The 17,734-nt window shown below is 37.7% G+C and overlaps 1 protein-coding gene across 1 annotated transcript in view; it reads left to right on the top strand.

The window, feature by feature from the left end:
• LOC120861255 (AT-rich interactive domain-containing protein 2-like) overlaps positions 1-17,734 on the top strand; it is a 155,722-nt gene that overhangs the window by 121,543 nt on the left and 16,445 nt on the right. The window contains exons 16-19 of the mRNA XM_040236879.1: positions 12,513-12,651; positions 12,744-12,829; positions 15,747-15,870; positions 15,960-16,051. Coding sequence (XP_040092813.1) covers positions 12,513-12,651; positions 12,744-12,829; positions 15,747-15,870; positions 15,960-16,051 — 441 coding nt within the window. The remainder of the gene's footprint in view (positions 1-12,512; positions 12,652-12,743; positions 12,830-15,746; positions 15,871-15,959; positions 16,052-17,734) is intronic.

Genomic DNA, 17,734 nt, shown 5'->3' with positions numbered 1-17,734 from the left:
GAATCTGAAGGGGCTCAAATTATCTGTTTGGTTTTCCCCGAGGTCAGATAAGGCTCTGGTAATTTTTCTTGAGAGCAGGCCTTAATTAAGGAGAAAAGAACACCCCGGGCATATTTTAAAATGTTACTTTCTCCCTCTACCTGTTGTAAGTATTAGGAAGCTTTTTCCAGTCTACCACGAGAACCTGCTAGGGTTCCTGGAAATAAAACTCAAAAAAGTGTGGGCTTTCCCCAGAGATCGGCCCTTCAGGATTTTTTACCTTTCAGGATAGTCCATACTGGGTCTCCATCAGTTCGTAGTTTCTGCTTCAGTATTCCTTTCAGTTATTGACTTAAGCAGTTCTTTGTGTTTCTTTATATTCATCAGTCTACTTAGTTTTCAGGGAAACAGTTTGCCTCGTGACCTTAGTTCTCGGATGATTTTAAATGTTGTTAATTTTCATTTTGTTCCACAGTTTTTCTTGTTCTGAGGATGGGAGTGACAACTTCCAGGCTCTTTATATGTCTGAACAGAAACTAGAAGTCCTTATTCTTATCTTTATTCTTATTAATACATTGTCAGCATGATGTTAACATCAGTTCATAAGTGAAATATATAATGTATCGTTATATTTTGTCTTTGATCTTTTGTTTGTTTTTACCTTGCTTTGTTCTTTCAAACACTGAGTACCAAAGACTACTTGAAGATGGTACCTGAAACCAAAAAGTTACATACCATGAGACCAATTTGCAAATTGTATTGAAGTCCTTTTCAGTGTTCCTTAAAATATTTGGTGAAACAGAATTTCTTAGGGTCAAAAATCTAGCCTGTAGCTTATTAAACAAACTTTGTTATTTGAAAGCTGTGTACACAATAAGGAGAATTATGTAAAAATGCTAATCTCAAACCTAGTATTCTTTCAGACTTTTCCAACATTTAAAGAAAAAAATCATAGTATAATGGATGGTGTGTATAAAAGTGTAATGCCTCAGTTTTTACCTAGTAATGGATGTGTACAAATTATCCAAGTAAACAATCGTAGGATAGTAGAAAAAAATCAGATCTTTAGTGTTAGACATACCTGGTTTCAGATCCCAGCTCTTGCCACATGGCTCTAGAAACTATAGCTCTAGAAAGTTATAGGAAGCTGGAAAGCTTGTTTCCTCAGCAGCATAGTGGTGATAGTTTTGCCTTCTTCAGAAGGCTATCACAGAATTCAAGTAAGATGATGTTTGTGAATATATGAATACATAATAAGTTCTGAACAAACAGAACTTCATATAAAAAGAGGTGCTTTATACTGTGTGCAGCTTTGTCGAGAATGGTGTGAAGTAGTGTACTGCCATAACTGTCAAAGAATTCAAGTAAGAATCAAAGATTCAGTGTATATGCATGCTTTATTTATCTTATTGAAAATAAACACACACACCATTCAGTGTTATCTCCAAGCTTCTGTTTGGTTTATTAAGCATAACATTATCATAATGCCTAACTTGTTCAAATATGTTTCCATACTACTTTTCAACTGTGAACTATTATTTTATCCCATATTCAGATTTTACAGGGTTCACATTTTAAAAGCATATTTAACCAAGATCCCTGACAATACATTTTCTGTTTTTCTATATAAAATATGTAACTGCATTACAGAACAGTGATTAGTAATAAGTTGGTTGTTAATAATATTCTACTATTATTAATATTTTATTGTTATTGATATTATTACTTATTAAGAGGATAAGAAGCAGAGCCAAAGACTGTTGGCTTTGGCTGTCTTCCACTGGAACCCTCTTCCTCAGTTGAGATACTTTCCATAAATTGAGTATTACTGAGAGGTACAATCTCTCTCTCCAAAAGCCAAAAATAGACCAATTACTTGCATCTTTCCTCATTTCCTTTGGCAACTAAGCCAGTCAGTTGTTTTCACTTGTGGCTTTGAATCTGGGCTGACTGGGGCAAAGAAGCTGGGAGTAGAGAATTCATGTCAGCAGCAACAGAAGCATTTAGTTCCCAACTAGTAACATTGCTTTTTACAACTAATAATACAGCTGTTTTAAAAACTAAAATGTGTTTGCAGTGTAGATTTTTTGACATATCATTTAGTAAATTTATTAAATGCATATTTTGCTTTTAAATGAAAATTTTCCTGCAGAGTATCTATCCCATGTGTTTTAAGTCAAATTAAATTTTTTTGCAGGAAGAGGGCTATTAAGAGGGACATGGAATACTTTTTGGTCATTAAGGAAAAATAACTTGCCAAGAACTTGAGCAATTAAGAAAACTGTAAATGAGAATATCTGAACTGAAGTGCTATTTTCAGCCCTTTTAGTTTTGTTTTAAAGACAGAGAAAATAATCTTAGCTTTATAGCTACAGATGTTTGTTTTTAAACTGCTCTTTTAAATATGGTAAATCGTTAAAATATTATAATATATACTATTAATATATAACCTCCTGCATTGATTGAAGGATTTTAAATAATGACATCTTAAAGTAATAGAAGGCTGTGGTCCTAGTACGATTAGATTGACTAGTTTTCTGTGATTGTGGTTTCAGTGTGTCTGCCCTCTAATGCCTTCTTGCAACACTTACCATCTTACTTCGGTTTCTCTTACCATCTTACTTCGGTTTCTCTTACCTTGGACATGGGGTATCTCTTCACGGCTGCTCCAGCAAAGCGCAGCCGCTGCTCCTTACCTTGGACAAGGGTTATCTCCTCACCGCCGCCCCTCCTGACCTTAAACGTGCAATAGCTCCTCTAGGCCCTCCTGCGCCCGTGCAGCCACCGTTGCTTGGACATGGGGTTGCTCTTCCTGACTACCACTTCTGGCCTCGGGCATGGGGTAGCTCCTCCCGGCTGCCTCCCCTGGCCTCAGATATGGGGTATAGCTCCTCCCGGCCGCCACCCCTGACCTCGGACATGGGGTAGACCTCTTGGCCATTCCTGATCACACTAGGACCACAGCCTTGTCTAACTCCTTGAAACTAAGCCACGCCCATGGGGCCACCCAAGATGGGCGGTCATGGTGGAGAGGTCTGACAGAATGTGGTCCACTGGAGAAGGGAATGGCAAACCACTTCAGTATTCTTTCCTTGAGAACCCCATGAACAGTATGAAACAGCAAAATGATAGGATACTGAAAGAGGAACTGCTCAGGTCGGTAGGTGCCCAATATGCTACAGGAGATCAGTGGAGGAATAACTCCAGAAAGAATGAAGGCATGGAGCCAAAGCAAAATCAACACCCAGGTGTGGATGGGACTGGTGATAGAAGCAAGGTCCGATGCTGTAAAGAGAAATATTGCATAGGAACCTGGAATGTTAGGTCCATGAATCAAGGCAAATTGGAAGTGGTCAAACAGGAGATGGCAAGAGTGAACTTCGACATTCTAGGAATCAGCGAACTAAAATGGACTGGAATGGGTGAATTTAACTCAGATGACCATTATATCTACTACTGTGGGCAGGAATCCCCCAGAAGAAATGGAGTAGCCATCATGGTCAACAAAACAGTCCGAAATGCAGTACTTGGATGCAATCTCAAAAACGACAGAATGATCTCTGTTCGTTTCCAAGGAAAACCATTCAATATCACAGTAATCCAAGTCTATGCCCAAACCAGTAACGCTGAAGAAGCTGAAGTTGAACGGTTCTATGAAGACCTACAAGACCTTTTTAGAACTAACACCCAGAAAAGATGCCCTTTTCATTATAGGGGACTGGAATGCAAAAGTAGGAAGTCAAGAAACACCTGGAGTAACAGGCAAATTTGGCCTTGGAATACGGAATGAAGCAGGGCAAAGACTAATAGAGTTTTGCCAAGAAAATGCACTGGTCATAGCAAACACCCTCTTCCAACAACACAAGAGAAGACTCTACACATGGACATCACCAGAGGGTCAACACCGAAATCTGATTGATTATATTCTTAGCAGCCAAAGATGGAGAAGCTCTGTACAGTCAGCAAAAACAAAGACCAGGACCTGACTGTAGCTCAGATCATGAACTCCTTATTACCAAATTCAAACTTAAATTGACGAAAGTAGGGAAAACCGCTAGACCATTCAGGTCTGACCTAAATCAAATCCCTTATGATTATACAGTGGAAGGGAGAAATAGATTTAAAGGACTAGATCTGATAGATAGAGTGCCTGATGAACTATGGATGGAGGTTCGTGACATTGTACAGGAGACAGGGATCAAGATCATCCCCATGGAAAAGAAATGCAAAAAAGCAAAATGGCTGTCTGGGGAGGCCTTACAAATAGCTGTGAAAAGAAGAGAAGCAAAAAGCAAAGGAGAAAAGGAAAGACATAAGCATGTGAATGTAGAGTTCCAAAGAATATCAAGAAGAGATAAGAAAGCCTTCCTCAGTGATCAATGCAAAGAAATAGAGGAAAACAACAGAATGGGAAAGACTAGAAATCTCTTCAAGAAAATTAGAGATACCAAGGGAACATTTCACTCAAAGATGGGCTCGATAAAGGACAGAAATTGTATGGACCTAACAGAAGCAGAAGATATGAAGAAGAGGAGGCAAGAATACACAGAAGAACTGTACAAAAAGATCTTCAAGACCAGGATAATCATGATGGTGTGATCACTCACCTAGAGCCAGACATCCTGGAATGAGAACTCAAGTGGGCCTTAGAAAGCATCACTACTAACAAAGCTAGTGGAGGTGATGGAATTCCAGTTGAGCTGATTCAAATCCTGAAAGATGATGCTGTGAAAGTGCTGTACTCAATATGCCAGCAAATTTGGAAAACTCAGCAGTGGCCACAGGACTGGAAAAGGTCCGTTTTCATTCCAATCCCAAAGAAAGGCAATGCCAGAGAATGCTCAAACTCCCTCACGATTGCACTCATCTCACATGCTAGTAGAGTAATGCTCAAAATTCTCCAAGCCAGGCTTCAGCAATATGTGAACTTCCAGATGTTCAAGCTGGTTTTAGAAAAGGTAGAGGAACCTGAGATCAAATTGCCAACATCTGTTGGATCATCAAAAAAGCGAGAGAGTTCCAGAAAAACATCTATTTCTGCTTTATTGATTATGCCAAAGCCTTTGACTGTGTGGATCATAAGAAACTGTGGAAAATTCTAAAAGAGATGGGAATACCAGACCACCTGACCTGCCTCTTGAGAAACCTATATGCAGTTCAGGAAGCAACAGTTGGAGCTGGTAATGAAACAACAGACTGGTTCCAAATAGGAAAAGGAATACGTTAAGGCTCTATATTGTCACCCTGTATATTTAACTTCTATGCAGAGTAAATCATGAGAAATGCTGGGCTGGAAGAAGCACAAGCTGGAATCAAGATTGCCAGGAGAAATATCAATAACCTCAGGTATGCGAATGACACCACCCTTATGGCAGAAAGTGAAGAGGAAGTAAAAAGCCTCTTGATGAAAATAAAAGTGGAGAGTGAAAAGGTTGGCTTAAAGCTCAACATTCAGAAAACGAAGATCATGGCATCTGGTCCCATCATTTTATGGGAAATAGATAGGGAAACAGTGGAAACAGTGTCAGACTTTACTTTTGGGGGCTCCAAAATCATTAAAAGACGCTTACTCCTTGGAAGAAAAGTTATGACCAACCTAGATACTATATTCAAAAGCAGAGACATTACTTTGGCATCAAAGGACCATCTATCTAGTCAAGGCTATGGTTTTTCCACTGGTCATGTACGGATGTGAGAGTTGGACTGTGAAGAAGGCTGAGTGCTGAAGAATCGATGCTTTTGAACTGTGGTGTTCAAGAAGACTCTTGAGAGTCCCTTGGACTGCAAGGAGGTCCAACCAGTCCATTCTGATGGTGATAGATCCTGGGTGTTCTTTGGAAGGAATGATGCTAAAGCTGAAACTCCAGTACTTTGGCCACCTCATGTGAAGAGTTGACTCATTGGAAAAGACTCTGATGCTCGGAGGGTTGAGGCAGGAGGAGAAGGGGATGACAGAGGATGAGATGGTTGGATGGCATCACTAACGCGATGGACGTGAGTCTGAGTGAACTCCAGGAGTCGGTGATGGACAGGGAGGCCTGGCGCGCTGCGATTCATGAGGTTGCAATTATTCGGACACGACTGAGTGACTGAACTGAACTGAACTGAAAGTAATAGAAAAAGTGTACTTTATCTACTTCGGTTATGTTTTCATGATGCCTGAGAAAGTATTTGATGGTAGGAAAAATGACATTAGTAATCATAGTATCAGTTCACTTCAGTTCAGTCGCTCAGTCATGTCCAACACTGTGCGACCCCATGAATCACAGCATGCTAGGCCTGCCTGTCCATCACCAACTCTTGGAGTTCACCCAGACTCATGTGCGTTGAGTCAGTGATGCCATGCAGCCATCTCATGCTCTGTCATTCTCTTCTCCTCCTGCCCCCAATCCCTCCCAGCATCAGGGTCTTTTCCAATGAGTCACCTTTTTGCATGAGGTGGCCAAAGTATTGGTATAGATTATACCAATAACATCATGGTTTTTGGCTCTTAAAAGTTCTGGTAGTAAGTGTTTTTTTACCTCAAGTGTTTGCTTAGGGGAGTTAAAATCAGAAAACTTGCACCTAGTAGCCTTATTGAATAACTTTTTCAGTTGAACCAAACAGCTTTTCACTATGATAAAGCAAAAAAAGAATTTGGCTGAAGGGGATTTCAGTGAAAGAGTAAAGGCTAAAGTAATCCTGAGCTTTAGCTGTGACTGTTTGAGTAATGAGCAGGAGATTAGGCATTATAAATTGTATTGATGATGTAATTGAAAATAATATATATATCTTTGAAAGATGGCCAGTGACTAAGAAAAAGTGTTGGATATGTTTACTCTAATAAATGTACTAGGTATTAAATTTAGTATCACTTTGTGCCAGATAATGTAAATCTAGTTTCTATACTTTGAGAAAGTAACAGGATCTAAAAAAAAAAGGGTTTCTACTGTTTTTAGTTGGAGTCGCCTTTATATTGTTATACTTTAGTATAAGATCCAGGAGAAACAGAAAGATAGAAGATGCAAAAGAAGGGATAGTTTATGAAGAAACAAAATAGAATTCAGTATGTATGTGAAGGAGTTAACCCTGGACACAGTGGCTACTTCTCACTATTATCCAAAGGAAGGAAAAATGATTAATGACAGAAGATGTAATATAAAGAAAAAGGAAGTTAAGGAAGCTCTAACAGAGTAACAAATTCTTTCAGTAATAGCCCTTCCCCCAACCCAGAGATGTAAAAATCACTTAGTTCACAAATTCACACGAATACAGATGAAGATGAGCTCTAATAAGATTGAAGTTCAGTGTTTAACAAAAGGTGAAAAGTTTTGAGCAGTCTCTGTGGGGAGTGGTTTTGGGTGCAGAAATTAATAAAATGAGTTGTGAGTAATAGTTGATAATAGGGATCATTAACTTGGAGATAGACTAATAAACTTTACTGAGCAAGGTATGACAATGTTGAAATAGCTCGGGAAAAGATCTCAGAGTACATCATTAACAAGATGGGCAAGGTTACAACAACTACTACTAATAATAATGATTATGTTGATAATAGCTCTCATTTATTGTTGGCATACTATTTGCCAAATAATTGTACACATATCACCATATTTAATTCCTACAACTACCCTGAAAGCTAGAATAACAGTAAGTAAAATGAGTTTCGGAGTGAAGTTATTTGCTTAGTTCCTCTACCTGTGGTTGTTTGTCCCCAAAGTGTGTTTGGGGAGGAGGGGAGGCAACCTTCACATTGTCCATGCCAAAAGTTGCATATTTATTACAACAGTTTTTCACAGATGGTGATAAAGCATCTTAAGGAAGGACATTCTTTTTATTTGTACAAAGGCATCATATAACCATACAATGGCTGCTGCTGCAGCTGCTAAGTCGCTTCAGTCGTGTCTGACTCTGTGCAACCCCATAGACAGCAGCCCACCAGGCTCCCCTGTCCCTGGGATTCTTCTCCAGGCAAGAACTCTGGAGTGGGCTGCCGTTTCCTTCTCCAATGCATGAAAGTGAAAACGCTCAGTCGTGTCCGACCCTCAGCAACCCCATGGACTGTAGCGTACCTGGTTCCTCCGTCCATGGGATTTTCCAGGCAAGAGTACTGGAGTGGGTTGCTATTTCCTTCTCCTGGGGATCTTCCCAACCCAGGGATCAAACCGGGGTCTCCCGCATTGCAGACAGATGATTTACCCTCTGAGCCACTGGGGAAACCATTATGGAAAAGAATATGAAGAAGAATATTTATATAACTGAATCACCTATTGTATACCAGAAACTAACACAACGTTGTAAATCAACTCTGCTTCAATTAAAAAAAAAAAACAATACATCTCAGTTTTGTTTAAAAAACACAGTACAAAGTGAAGACTTAGGTGCCTCAGCAGTAAAAAATCTACCTGCAGTTCAGGAGATGTGGACTTGATCCCTGGGTCAGGAAATCCACCAGAGAAGGAAATGACAACACTCTGCAGTATTCTTGCCTAGAAAATCCCATAGACAGAGGAGCCTGCTGAGCTACAGGCCATGAGCTCACAAAGAGTCAGACACAACTTAAGATTAAAGAGCAACAACAACTAAAGTGTTAGCAGTTTAGGTAATTGAATCCCAGAAAATTTTTATTTTCATTTGGTGGCCTTTATGAATTTTTCTGATCTCTTTAAATGAATGTGTTGCTTGTGTCAGGGGACCGGGTAGGTTGTTGATAGAAAGGTAGAAGTAAGGGAAATTGTTTAGACACAGTGGTAAACATTAGTGACATCTCACTTCATGCCTTATTCTACTCCATCTCAGAAAAAAATAAAGTTCCCTGAAAACTCATTATTTTAAGTTGGAATTACATTTATGCCTTTTAAGTCCAAATATTCCACTTAGTGGATTTGGAAACCTTAATTTCTTTCCACCTTCATATGATCATTGTAGCCAGCTTCCTCACTATTTTAGAACTTCACCTTGTACCATATTCAGTTAAAGTCTGGTTTGTATGACTTAAACAGTTAGATGAATAGAGAGAAAACAGAATTAGGATGAGTGGAAACACCATAGGTAGGAGGGACATAAGAGACCCTGTGTTTAGCAGGTAAACTGAGCACTTAAAAATTCCTGTTGTCTTAAAACCACATGCACACAGAGTTGTGTGTGTTGAGTGGTTTAAATTAATTTAAAGAAGGACTAACTTCATCCTTTTTTCTTTTCACCAGTAGATTCAGCAATTTTATGTATTGTAAATAAACTTGCTTCACTTAATGTATGGCAAAATAGTTTAAAATAGATAACATTTTGACTCTGACAAGTCATAGTACATTTGGAGTTTGATTTGTGTGTGTGTTTGTCTGGTGTGTGTAAACAGTTTTACTTTTCAGTTAATAAATTAATAGTATTTAGGTAAAATCTTAAAAGGACAATGAGAACTGTCTTCTTATAATAGTAGTGTTCCAGTCATTATTTCATATTAATGAAATAGCATTATGAGTGAAAGTGTTAGATGCTCAGTTGTGTCCGATTCTTTGTGACCTCATGGACTGTAGCCCACCATGGAATTCTCTAGGCAAGAGTACTGGAGTGGGTAGACATTCCCTTCTCCAGAAGATCTTCCCAACCCAGGGGTCAAACCTGGATCTCCCTCATTGCAGGCAGATTCTTTATAACTATTGTTTTGTACTTTTTGACTTCCTTCACCTATTTTATATCCTGCCCCCCATCTCCTGCCTCTGACAACCACCATTCTCTTCTCTTTACCTGTGACCTTAGTGGGAGTGTTTGGGTTTTTTTGTTTTTCTTTTTTTCACCTTCCACATATTAAATGAGTTCATATGATACTTGTCTTTCTTGGTTTGACATATTTCACTTAGCATGATTCCCTTGAGGCTATCCAAATTACAGATGGCAAGATTTTCTCCCTTCTTCATGGCAGTATAGTATTTCTCTGTGTACCACATTTTCTTTCCATTCATCTGTTGATGGACCCGTTGTTCAGTCACTAAGTCATGTCCAACTCTTTGCAAACCCATGGACTGCAGCACACCAGGCTTCCCTGTCATTTACTTCTCCCAGAGTTTGCTCAAATTCATGTCCATTGAGTCGATAATGCCATCCAGCCATCTCACCCTCTCTTGCCCTCTTCTCCTCCTGCCCTCAATCTTTCCCAGCATCAGAGTCTTTTCCAATGAGTCAGCTCTTCACATCAGGTGACGAAAGTATTGGAGCTTCAGTTTCACCATCAGTCCTTGCAGTGATTATTCAGGATTAATTTCCCTTAGAATGGACTGATTTGATCTTTTTGCAGTTGAAGGGACTCTCAAGAGTCTTGTCCAGAACCACAGTTCAAAAGCATCAGTTCTTCAGTGCTAAGCCTTCTTTATGGCCCAACTCTCCCATCTCTACATGACTACTGGAAAAACCATAGCTTTGACTATACGGATCTTTGTCAGCAAAATGATATCTATGCTTTTTAATGCACTGTTTAGGCTTGTCATGGATACTTAGGTTGTTTCTGTATCTTGGCTTTTGTAAATAATGCTACAGTGAACATGGGGGTGTACATATCTTTTCAAGTTAGTGTTTTCGTTTATTTGGTAAATATCCAGAGTGGGAATTGCTGGATCATATGGTAGTTCTATTTTTAATATTTTGAGAAATCTCTATATTGTTTTTCACAGTAGCCACACCAGTTAACATTCTCACTAAGGGTGCACAGGGACAGGGTTTTGTTTTTCTCCATATCCTCACCAACACTTCTTCTTTCTTGTGTTTTTGATAGTAGTCTTCCTAACATATGTGAGGTGACATCTCATTGTGGTTTTGGTATTGATTTCTTCATGTACCTGTATATCTTTGGAAAAGTGTCTAATTAGAACCTCTACCCATCTTAAAATTTTGGGATTTTTGCTGCTGAGCTGTCTGTGTTCCTTATCTACTTTGGATGTTAACCCCTTATGAGATACATGATTTGTAAATATTTTCTCCCATTCAGTACATTGTCCTTTTACTTTGTTGATTGTTACCATTGCTTTCACAGATGCTTTTTAGTTTGATATGGTCCCACTTATTTATTTTTGCTTATTTTTGTTTATTGTTGCCTTTGTTTTTGGTATCAGTATCAAATCTGCAAAAATCATTGCTGAAGCCTGTGTTCAGCAACTTAACATTTCTGTTTTCTTCTAGGACTTTTATGATTTCATTCCTTACATTCCAGTCTTTAATCCATTCTGAGTTAATTTTTTTTGGTATGGTATAAAAGAGTAGTTGAGTTTCTTTTTTTTTTTTGCATGTGGCTATGCATTGTTACCAACATTTCTGATTGAAGGCATTGTTTTCTATTATATAGTTTTTTACTTCTTTATATAAATTAATTGATTATATATCCATGAATTTATTTCTGGGCTCTCTGTTCTATGTGTCTGTTTTTATGCAGATACCATACTGTTTTGATTACTATAGCTTTATAATATAGTTTGAAATTAGGGCACATGATGCCTCCAACTTTTCATGTTTCTCAGGATTGCTTTAGGGTTTGGGGATCTTCTGTGATTGTGTACAAATGTTAGGATTAATTGTTCTATTTCTGTCAGAAATGCCATTGGAATTTTGGTAGGGAATGCATTTACTCTGTAGATCGCTTTGGGTAGTATGTCACTTTAAACTATATTAATTCTTTGAATCCATGATAGTTTTATAATAAAACTATCAGAAATTATTTATATAGATGGAATGAAATATGTCAGTTACAATGGTTTTTAACATCTTTTATACTTAAGTATTCAGTTCTTTTGATTAAAATTTATTTTTAAATGCCTATCATTTATTTCCTGAAGGAATATTAATTTGAAATATTATGTATGTGCTCCACATCAGAAATTGGCTCAAGTATAGACATGTTTATCTGCCATCCATAAAAAATTCAATTCTGAGAGAGTTCTGCTATAAACTTTAAAGATATTGACTATATAAATATTTGAGTTAGTAGTTAGTAATTGAAGTCTTTTAATGTAGTCTTTGCTGTCTGGATTCCGGTATTCTTTCATTGCCATATGATCTATTTAACAAGGGAGTAGTACAGTATCTGATTTTCTTCAGATTTCTGTCCTTGGCCAGGTATACTCAGGTATTTGTATTATTAAACCTCAAGGTCTGTAACTGAGCAAGGTATGATGTTGGAGAAACGAGAGACATGACTTCTTAAACATGGATGGACATACAAAACGTGAATTCAACTTAAGAGCCAGACTCACCAAAGTTTATAGCATTTAGATTTTTAGATTGAATATGCTGGAGTTTATTATATGTGATATGAAATCTGGTAAATGCTTGAGCAGCTTCTAAAAGTACAACAGAGTATGGTATTTGTTTATAAGATTATGTTCTGTTGTGTTTTCGAATGAAATTTTATCTACTTTCAAGAGATTCGTAACTGACTTTTGTTGAAGTTATTTATTTGTACTGTTTTGCTCATTATTTGTTCTGGAGCTTTTGTATTAAGAGAGCAGGTTTTCTATTTTAAAGAACATATCTAAGTGTTAGAACATTTCTACTACTTTTATTTTTTGTAGGTGGTTTCAGACCCCCTCACAGGTTTTCTACCATGCAGCAACTGAACATGGAGGAAAAGACGTATATCCAGGGCAGTGTCTTTGGGAAGGTTGTGAGCCTTTTCAACGACAGAGATTTTCTTTCATCACTCACTTACAGGTACACTTTCTTAATACTATTTGATTTTTAGCTCATTTGGTTGCATTAGAGATCTTGATGCTTATGTTTTTTACTTCCATTTTCTTAAAAAGGACAAGCACTGTTCAAAGGATGCCCTGCTTGCAGGATTAAAACAAGATGAACCAGGACAAGCAGGAAGTCAAAAATCTTCTACCAAGTAAGGAACATGAGTTTACTTCCTGTTGCACATTTAAATGAAAGACAAATCAGGAAACTAGGCAAAATAGCAATAAAAGGCAATTCAGCATGTCAGGAGACAGGAAACCTGGGTTGTAGTCCAGCTATGTATGTGACCCTGTTCAAAGTGCATAAGTGCCCTAGGAATCACATTTTATATTGGCTGGACCACATGGTGTATAAGTACCTTATAGCTCTAATATTTTGATTCCACTTTGTAGACAAGTCATTTGTTAGTAATGGCAGATGATCTATGAGAAATGCTTTGTAGATTGGAAATAAATATATGGTTCTGTGTCCTTTGGGAGAGGAGTTGAACATGTACTTGATAATGGCAGAGAGATTTATTCCTACAACTACTCCTGAGGAGAGGCTAAAGTGGCATGTGATGGTCCAACATAAAATGTATATGTCACATTTACTGTTTGTTATCATTTACCTTTTATTTCCATGAACATTTATAATAACTTGTAGTCAAGTTCTGAGTTGGCTGGATTCCTATAAGGTTCTTACTAGATTTACACAGTATCTCCTAATTTACAGTTTCCTTCTGAGGCCTTTAATTCTAAATAATACAATCAGCCTTCCAGATCTTCAGGTTTAGCATCTGAGGATTCAACCAACTAGGGATCAAAAATATTTGAAAAAACTTTTTTTCAGGAAATTCTAAAAAGCAAATTTGAATTTGCCATGTACTAGCAACTGTTTACATATCATTTGCATTGTACTGAGTATATAAGTAATCTGAATGATTTAAAACACACAAGAGGATATGTGTAGGTTATATGCAAATACTGTCATTGCTTGGTATCTCTCTGGGATTGGCTCTAGGATTTTGGTATCCTCAGGGGGTCCTGGAACCAGTACCCCATGAATACCAAGGGGTAGTTGTATTTTAATTATTATAATATGAAGATAAATTAATTTGTCAACATTTGTTGAGATATTGCTGTGTACTGAACATTATGCCAAACATGATTTAGTCTAACTTCAGAGAACTGAAATTCTAGACAGAACTTCAAGGGTGGGAACACTGGAAGCTGCTTACATACTTTATTCATCCCGTTATTTTTTATTCTCTCCATTACTGTTCATTCCTCAGCTAGGCACTAAAATATGACATGAGGTATACATGACCAAGATATGTTTGGCTGTTCTCAAGTCTGGAGATACAATGAGAGATATAGATAATTCTTATTAAATGGCATCAAATGCACAGGACACTGTGAAAGCCCACCTACACCAACGTAGGAGACCGTAGAAGGCTTTCTGATAGAAAGTGAATCCAAACTGAGATCTATAGAATGAGGCTTTCATAAGCCATAAACATGAGTTTGGATTTACCCTCAAAGCAGTGGCAAGTCACTTTTCTGCCAAATACTTTTTCTATAAATTTCACTGTACAGTTGACCAATGAACAACACAGGTATCAACTGGGAGGATCTGCTAACAAGTGGATATTTGTCACAATAAATACTGTGGTGCTGCACCATCTCTGGTTGGTTCAATCCACAGATATGGAACTACAGGTATGGGGGTTCAAGTGTAAAGTTATATGCATATTTTTGACTACGGGGAGAGTGGGTACCCAAACTCCCATGTTGTTCAAGGGTGAACTGTATTTAATTTGTATTTATTAATGTAGCTTTCAGCCTGCCTGGTGGCTCAGATGGTAAAGAATCTGTCTCCAATGCAGGAGACCCAGGTTCAGTCCCTGAGTTGGGAAGATCCCCTGGAGAAGGAAATGGCAACCCACTCCAGTATTCTAGCCTGGTGAATCCCATGGACAGAGGTGTCTGGTGGGCTACCGTTCATGGGGTCACAAAGAATCGGACATGACTGAGTGACTTTCACTTTACTTCTGTGTAGCTTATAATAGTATGCTGCAATATGTTTGATTTTGTTCAAATTTGGAGGGTTATTTTGGTATATCCATTTTAATAAAAAATCTTTGTCATTTATACATAAAGTCAATAATAATTTTTATCTGTGTCGATACATAGATCTTTATCTAGAGAAATCTATATGTAGATATAGACACAAACTAGCTTACAATTTAGAGATTGCTTTTATGTTAACTTAATATTCAGAATTAGTTTACTTATGTAAAAAAATGACAGAAATATCCCCACTTTACAGGTGTGAAACCTGAAGCACAAAGGGGCAAATTGAACGGTTCAAAGTCATGCAGCCAGTGAGGGGCAGAAACAGGACTTTCTCCTTGGGAGCCAGTTCTCTCACCACTGTTGCCTCAGCAGAATACACCAGATACTGATGCGGTTTTTCTGTGTGGCAAAGGAAACCTAGAGTAGTTTGAATCTGATTTTTATAAAATCTGTCTCTGCAATCTCTCCATCTTTGCTAAAGGACATTAGAGCTATACTGAAATGATTGATTGAAATTGGTTAATAAAACATTCTATAAGATAGTAATAGTTTGAAATGTAGTAGTTAGCATAATTTTATGTTATTATCGTATTAGGTTTTCTTTTCCTGGGTGACCTATACATATACCAGTACACTCTTAGGAGATATATTTTACTTGTAGGTACCATTTAGCAAAATAATTTGCAGCTCAACTTGTAGACTACTCTTTGTTAACATCTTTATATTGCATTCAAAGATGTGAACTCAACTTTCAAGCTATGTTTTATTTATATATATATGAGTTGCACTAGGACATCTGTTGTTTGCTTTAAAGTTGATGGACTGCAAATAAAAGACCATGAACCCTTTTGCCTCAGTTGGCACAAAGAATATCACTGCTGGGCCCCCAGAGCTTTTCCTCACACTTTGTCTACTTCGATAACCACGTTCAGGTTTGGCAGGTTGGTCATTTGTCGTCAGTCTGCCTGAATTGTCATGTTAACAGTCTCTTCTTCTCCCTGGTATATTTAGGCAGCCAGCTGTAGGGGGCACAAGCTCAACTCCTAGAGCACAAAAGGCCATTGTGAATCATCCCAGTGCTGCCCTTATGGCTCTAAGGAGAGGATCAAGAAATCTTGTCTTTCGAGATTTTACAGTAAGTAAGCCTTGGAAGCCTTAACTGTGAAGGTGTGAACACTGTATGATTTAGTTCTTTATTCTTTTTCTTTTGTTTTCCTTTTTAAGGATGAAAAAGAGGGACCAATAACTAAACACATCCGACTAACAGCTGCCTTAATATTAAAAAACATTGGTAAATATTCAGAATGTGGTCGCAGGTGAGTAATCTGTTTTCTGTAGTCAGAGTGAATTTATATTTTACTGTTACCTGTAAGTTTAGATATCTGCATTGTAGTCAGTTTTTCTCATCAATCTTTGGATATGTCCAAAAGTTTATGTCAAAGTAGACCGTCACAGATTCTTAAAAGCCCCAAAAGTGGAATTGAAACAACCAAAAGGTGTTCCTGAACTCGTTTAAGTTAAATTTCTTGTTCGTCATAGCATTTAGAGGAAAAAGTAGGTCTACCAAAGAAAACTTGGGAGTTTACTAGGAGGAAAAAGGAATTGGTTACTTGAATCATGTGGAATTCGAATGGAATTCAGTTTGATAATTGCCGTTTTGATGAAACCATCAAAGTCATAGATACGCTAAGATTCTTGGACTTACAAGAAAACTTAGTATTTTATAAATCTATGGCAACTGGAAACAACTCTAACTCTTGAGAAAGCAAAGGTAGATTTGTCTCCTTTGAACCTTGAAAAAAATCTTTTAGTATTCTTCCTCCATCTACAGCTGACTCAACTTGGGCTCGTTAGTTGGGAAGTTGTGCTTTAATGCATCTTGCCTTCCAGACAGTGCTTTTCTCTCCTACTTTTTCTCTTCTCACATGCTGTTAATCAAATCTACCTTGGTTCTCCTCCTCCTATTTTACCTTGTGTTGGATCTTAATAATATTTCTTATAATTCCAACTGGACTTCCTGGGCATAAAAACAGAGGCATCAATTACAAAAAAGCAATTACTTTATATCAAACTTTAAAAATTAGGTAAATTTAAAGTGAATAAAACTTAAGTTTAAAAAAAGTGTTTGCAATAACGAAAGTTACTATATTTCATGAATCAAGTATTCCCACAGAGGAATAAGAAAAATTCTTAACATTCAAATTAAAAATAAAGTTTTTTCAGAAAAAGAAATAAGAAGGTTTTGTCACTAGCATCTCCCAATTGCATTTATAGTATCATTTCTTCCTTTCTTTCTCACTATATTTCTCTTCCTACTCCTTCTTTGGCTGCATATCAATTTTAGCCAAATTAAACCACATGCAGATTCCATCCACCCTAGATGTCTTTCCTGTATCTTCCCTGGGTTGCGGCCCACTGAGCATATGCAAGCCTTCCCTAATCCAGCTCAGACACTGGCATCTGTGTGCTGCCTTTCTTGTGCTATGTTCCTCTTCCTCATTGAGTCTGTGTTTATAACATTTCTGTTTTATAACATTTCATCTTACTGTTTTGTAAGTAGTTTTTCATATGGCTTTCCACCCTACTGTATCTCTCAGATCTAATCTCTTGACTCTATTGTCACTTCCACTGTATAATCATAAGGGATTTGATTTAGGCCACACCTGAACAGCCTAGTGGTTTTCTGTACTTTCTTCAATTTAAGTGTGAATTTTGCAATAAGCTCATGATCTGAGCCACAGTCGGTTCCAGGTCTTGTTTTTGCTGACTGTATAGAGCTTCTCCGTCTTCAATATTGACCATCTGGTGACGTCCATATGTAGAGTCATCTCTCGTGTTGTTGGAAGAGGGTGTTTGCTATGACCAGTGCTGTATTCTCTTGGCAAAACTCTGTTAGTCTTGGCCCTGCTTCATTTTGTACTCCAAGGGCAAACTTTCCTATTAACTCCAGGTATCTCTTACCTTCCTACTTTTGCATTCCAGTCCCCTGTGATACGGTG

This window comes from Oryx dammah, unplaced genomic scaffold (genome assembly GCF_014754425.2).
Source record: "Oryx dammah isolate SB20612 unplaced genomic scaffold, SCBI_Odam_1.1 HiC_scaffold_11232, whole genome shotgun sequence".
NCBI classification, from domain to species: Eukaryota; Metazoa; Chordata; class Mammalia; order Artiodactyla; family Bovidae; genus Oryx; species Oryx dammah.
Note: the sequence above shows the minus strand (reverse complement) of the source record. Positions and strands in the feature narration are given on the sequence as shown.